This window comes from Panulirus ornatus, chromosome 57 (assembly GCF_036320965.1).
Source record: "Panulirus ornatus isolate Po-2019 chromosome 57, ASM3632096v1, whole genome shotgun sequence".
NCBI classification, from domain to species: domain Eukaryota; kingdom Metazoa; phylum Arthropoda; class Malacostraca; order Decapoda; family Palinuridae; genus Panulirus; species Panulirus ornatus.
In genome coordinates this window covers 29,947,149-29,953,618 of record NC_092280.1, presented here as the reverse complement: position 1 = coordinate 29,953,618, position 6,470 = coordinate 29,947,149, and the positions used below count along the sequence as shown (strand labels likewise).

At 50.4% G+C, this 6,470-nt stretch overlaps 1 protein-coding gene across 1 annotated transcript in view; it reads left to right on the top strand.

Annotated features, from left to right (window-relative positions):
* The first annotated feature begins 3,017 nt into the window (after positions 1-3,017).
* The window catches only part of LOC139766190 (neural cell adhesion molecule 2-like), a 67,821-nt gene continuing 64,368 nt past the window's right edge, over positions 3,018-6,470 (top strand). The window contains exon 1 of the mRNA XM_071694462.1: positions 3,018-4,831. Coding sequence (XP_071550563.1) covers positions 4,741-4,831 — 91 coding nt within the window. The 5' untranslated portion in view covers positions 3,018-4,740. The remainder of the gene's footprint in view (positions 4,832-6,470) is intronic.

Below are 6,470 nucleotides of genomic sequence, written 5' to 3'. Positions count from 1 at the left end.
CACCCTCACCATGCACCACGCCCACACCCTCACCATGCACTCATGACCACACCCTCACCATGCACTCATGACCACACCCTCACCATGCACCCCGCCCACACCCTCACCATGCACTCATGACCACACCCTCACCATGCACTCATGACCACACCCTCACCATGCACCCCGCCCACACCCTCACCATGCACTCATGACCACACCCTCACCATGCACTCATGACCACACCCTCACCATGCACTCATGACCACACCTCACCATGCACTCATGACCACACCCTCACCATGCACTCATGACCACACCTCACCATGCACTCATGACCACACCCTCACCATGCACTCATGACCACACCTCACCATGCACTCATGACCACACCCTCACCATGCACTCATGACCACACCCTCACCATGCACTCATGACCACACCCTCACCATGCACTCATGACCACACCCTCACCATGCACTCATGACCACACCCTCACCATGCACTCATGACCACACCCTCACCATGCACTCATGACCACACCCTCACCATGCACTCATGACCACACCCTCACCATGCACTCATGACCACACCCTCACCATGCACTCATGACCACACCCTCACCATGCACTCATGACCACACCCTCACCATGCACTCATGACCACACCCTCACCATGCACTCATGACCACACCCTCACCATGCACTCATGACCACACCCTCACCATGCACTCATGACCACACCCTCACCATGCACTCATGACCACACCCTCACCATGCACTCATGGACAACACACCTCACCATGCACTCATGACCCACACCCTCACCATGCACTCATGACCACACCCTCACCATGCACTCATCGACCACACCCTCACCATGCACTCATGACCACACCCTCACCATGCACTCATGACCACACCCTCACCATGCACTCATGACCACACCCTCACCATGCACCCCGCCCCACACCCTCCCATGCACTCATGACCACACCCTCACCATGCACTCATGACCACACCCTCACCATGCACTCATGACCACACCCTCACCATGCACTCATGACCACACCCTCACCATGCACTCATGACCACACCCTCACCATGCACTCATGACCACACCCTCACCATGCACCCCGCCCACACCCTCACCATGCACTCATGACCACACCCTCACCATGCACTCATGACCACACCTCACCATGCACTCATGACCACACCCTCACCATGCACTCATGACCACACCCTCACCATGCACTCATGACCACACCTCACCATGCACTCATGACCACACCCTCACCATGCACTCATGACCACACCCTCACCATGCACTCATGACCACACCTCACCATGCACTCATGACCACACCCTCACCATGCACTCATGACCACACCTCACCATGCACTCATGACCACACCCTCACCATGCACTCATGACCACACCTCACCATGCACTCATGACCACACCCTCACCATGCACTCATGACCACACCCTCACCATGCACTCATGACCACACCCTCACCATGCACTCATGACCACACCCTCACCATGCACTCATGACCACACCTCACCATGCACTCATGACCACACCCTCACCATGCACTCATGACCATCGGCTTAATCAATTCAGCTTGGACAGCCCAGCTTGAAAAGCCCAGCTTGAGCAGCCCAGCTTGAGCAGCCCAGCTTGAGCAGTCCAGCTTGAGCAGCCCAGCTTGAGCAGTCCAGCTTGAGCAGCCCAGCTTGAGTGCTCCAGCTTGAGTGCTCCAGCTTGAGAGTACATTGGCGTCCCTCAGCAAGTCCTTGAGGGGCGCCTCAGGTCACAGTACAACCCCTCCACCATTACCACAACCACAACAAGAGCCGGTCTGGCCCGCGTGAGCAGCGGGGGACCAGCAATACATACACTGTGTTCACACGACCTCCACGTGTCTTGTATACATCACCAACCACCTGGCTCTCAGGTTGCTGCCGACACTGAGGGACGGTCAGAGCATGACTGACTAACCTTGATCTCGCCCTTAATGGAGCAAGTGATCAGTTTGCTGGATCCGCCTTTCTTTCTGGAGTCTGCCACCATAACCGCGTCATCTGCAAAATGCAACTGATTCACCTCCTGTGACCCCTCACGATCCCATCCATTCTGCTCCCTCATCATACGTACATACATACATACATATACATGTATATATATATATATATATATATATATATATATATATATATATATATATATGTGTGTGTGTGTGTGTGTGTGTGTGTGTGTGGTTGGAGGGTAGCGCTACAGGTGCCGTGGCCCGCCTCTCAACACCCTGACGTTTATTAGGAAAATTTACATTTTGTTTCTCTTTCCAGCTGGGAGAGGAGGGGCTCCCCCCCCCCCCCCCCACATCCCCGGGGGCTGCTGGAAGTTCCAGGAAGAACAGGGACGAGGAAGGAAAACGGTGTTCCTACAGACGTGAACAACTCACTGTGTACGTCAGATGTACCCCAGTGTTGTCTGCCACCAACCCCACACACTGCTTCGCCTACGTAAAAAAGGGACAAAATGACCATTTTATATTTACATATTTTTCGTCGTGGAATACAGTGTATTACGTCATCATATATTATATACTTCACGCTATATGATCGCTAACTCACTCTGCATGACACCCTCTTTCTCTGTTTTTCCGCCGTGCTAATATAGCAGGGTTTTTTTTTTTTAACGTTAATACCCTAAGCGCATTACCCTTTCCTAGGATTAAATTTCCAGCTGCCAGGTTTGGAGGCATGAGCCTGGGCAGCGCGTTGCGACACCCCCAAACAACTCCCCTCCACACACACACACACACACACACACACACAGGAGGTTCCACCCCCGTATGATAATTGCCTCAGACAGATCAACGAACCGACGCTCTTACAGCCGTGCGACGTCCTACAGGCCAGGTTACAGCAGGAAGTGGAATGCCTCCTCCACCAGTACCACCACAGTCGAGAGGTGGAGGTGGTGGTGGTGGTGGAGGTGGTGGAGGTGGTAGAGGGGAAGCAAGACTTCCCCACCAGTTCAGTTACCTCTCAACCTCGGTCGGGCTAGGACGCGCCACCCAGCTCTTCCCACCTCCCAGCTCCGTCTCCCCCGCGCTACCCTCGAGACATCTCCCCGAGTCAAACGTCTCGCGAGAGACTCACATCATCTCTCTACCTCGCGCCAGACAGTAATGAGGTTAATCATGGCGGTTGAAGTCAGTACAAAGTAAAGATAATTCATCAGGTTTGGCCAAGTGTTTGACTAGAAGCGCCCAGTGGCTCTGCCTGAGACACACTTGAGCTCAAAGTCTCTCAGATTTGCACGAGATATTGACCTAGTGACGGTGAGATCCTGGACGAGTGAGGGACGTGAACTGTCTCCCTCAGGGACTTGGTGTCTACTTCACGATAGACAGTGACTGGTTCAACGACGGGCACAAGAAGGACGCGGGAGCCAGACCCACCAACCGTACACATCATCAAACTCCAGTATACATAAACGTCTTCACTAGTATACATAAACGTCTCCACCAGTATACATAAACGTGTCCACCAGTATACATAACCGTCTCCACTAGTATACATAACCGTCTCCACCAGTATACATAAACGTGTCCACCAGTATACATATGTGTCCCACAAACAGCGGGAAAGATTGCCTTGACGAGTGACAGAGGATCAAAGATGAACACTTACCTCCCACGTCTCACCTTCTGCTAATCTGAATAACTCTCTCTCTCTCTCTCTCTCTCTCTCTCTCTCTCTCTCTCTCTCTCTCTCTCTCTCTCTCTCTCTCTCTATCTATCTATCTATCTATCTATCTATCTATCTCTCTCTAACAAGGAACATCAATGAAAAACCAAATTACATCTGTTGAGAGCAGTAGGCTGGGACCACTGCTGCGCGTGTTGAACACCTTCTGTACAGGCAATCTAGTGTGTTGAACAAGAACAGAACAAGATTTTCGAACCCCGTGACATGTCACCGCGTTGACCACTGAGCCACGCGTTGTGTTCAGTATTAATCATGTCATGTACATGGGAGGTAAACTGTTATGTACATGGGAGGTAAACTGTTATGTACATGGGAGGTAAACTGTTATGTACATTACTCATGAATCAGTTTACCACGACATGAAAGCCGCTGGACACGTCTCATGTGACACTGAAATGACAATCATGAGGCGCACGTCACTGTCAGCTGTCATGTCATGAGACAGGAACGCCAGACCCGTGAGACCTAACTCCTTGGAAAATGGTTGGCTAAGTGGCAGTCAGACAATTACCTCGTTAGTTCCTAATGACCGCAAACCAGCGGTAGTTAGACAACGGAAACGGCTTGTTTGTGTGAACGTATGAGAACAGAGGACAAGGGAACAAGACGCAACAGTGACATACGTGGGAAAACGGTGAAAGAAACAACAGTGATAAACTGAACAGCTCAACCAACAGTGACCTGCAGTGAGTTCATTTTCGATCAGTCAAGTGAGTTTGGTCAAGGCTACAGCTAAGCCCTGAGCTCAGTGAAAGCTTCAGATAAGCCTTAAGTGAGCCCAGACAAAGCTACAGCTAAGCCTGGGGTTCGATCAGAGCTGAGGGCGACCAAGTGAGGGTAGGGACTCTGTTCACCCCACCGCTGAACACTGTTCACTGCCGTGACCTTTACATACAGAGAGACACAGATAAATGGCTGTCAGGTCAGTTGGTTGGGGTCAAGTGTTCGTCCAGTAAGAGTTGTGTGTCACACTCACATGATGGGTCCCATCGTGTGGCTCCTCATCCTCCAGACCAGCTCCTGCTGTGTGGCGGCCAAACCCAAACTTCGAGGGGGACTAGAGAGCAGTAAGTTGTTCATGTTCTTCATCTGTGTTCATGTTGGACGTGTTCATGTTCTTCATCTGTGTTCATGTTAACCTGGACGTGTTCATGTTCTTCATCTGTGTTCATGTTAAGTAGGACATGTTCATGTTCTTCATCTGTGTTCATGTTAAGTTGGAAGTGATCATGTTCTTCATCTGTGTTCATGTTAAGTTGGACGTGTTCATGTTCTTCATCTGTGTTCATGTTTGTTGCAAGTGGCTGAGATCATACCTGTATCTGTCAACTGGTTCTGATGAGTTAGTTCGGCTCAATCCTGAAGTCTGATTGGCTTGGATTGTTCGCGTTTTATTTTTGTTGTCATTGGTTGTCGATGTTCATATCTGTTCATGTCATATGTTGTCAGTATTCATGCCTGTTCACTTCACAAGCCGTCAGTGTTTACATACGTGTTCATATTAGTTCATTTTGCGGTTCTGATAGTGTCTGGCTGCGTTATGATTGCTTCTAATTGTCCAATAGGCTTCTGTTCGTGCGTTCCCGTATACTAACAGGGATGTTGGATTGAACACTATATTGGTTATTCTAGGTAATCCTCATATGTTATCCATCAGAGAATTAATCTCGCTCAGATGAAATCTGTTGATCTGATTCGATCTGCAAATCCACCAATCCCTAGATATTATTGACCAATCACCGCCCAGTCATTTCCTACTGACTGCTGGATGGTAAACACAGTTTTATGACTGGGTCCCTGACTGGCTAATCTGGCACCAGCTTAGCTTTGCGCTGGCTCGCGAGCATCACTCTCCACCCTGACTGGTAAGTTCAACGTAGGTTTTGATTGGTTATTCCCCATTATTGCTGAAATTTCATTGGCTGCTGGGTCAATAGGGGGCATTTTTGGTGGTTTTATGTTTTGTAAGAGAGTGTTATACTGGATGATGACGTAGCGTAAGGCTCATATTGGCTGATCTTTCATATGTTATACGTTTATGTGTAAGAAGTGATTAAATCTAAACCCTTGGGCACGACGGTACGATCCTTGAGCACGACGGTACGAAGCTTGAGCACGAGGGTACGACCCTTGAGCACGACGGTACGACCCTTGAGTACGTAGGTGGGACCCTTGGGCATGATGGTACGACCCTTGGGCATGACGGTACGACCCTTGGGCATGACGGTACGACCCTTGGGCATGACGGTACGATACTTGGGTATAATGACATGATTCTTAATAGTAAGGTCAAAGGCCAGACCATCATGCCCCAGTGGTCGTACCGTCGTGCCCAAGGGTCGTACCGTCGTGCTCAATGGTCGTACCGTCGTGCTCAATGGTCGTACCGTCGTGCCCAAGGGTCGTACCGTCGTGCCCAAGGGTCGTACCGTCGTGCTCAATGGTCGTACCGTCGTGCTCAAGGGTTGTACCGTCGTGCTCAACACCTCAGATATAAGTAAGACAGCGATTGTGAGTCATCTCCCAGTTGCCCTCACTTCACATGTAGCGGCTACTGTGCCCTCAACAACTCAAACGCACCTCAGACGATCCGTGATGGCTCCAAAACTCTCCTCAAAATTACCAGGTTACCACGTCAGCCAGACCGAAAATACGTGAGTCTCTCTATATCAACGTAAGTCACACGGATCGCTCTACAGCGAAGAC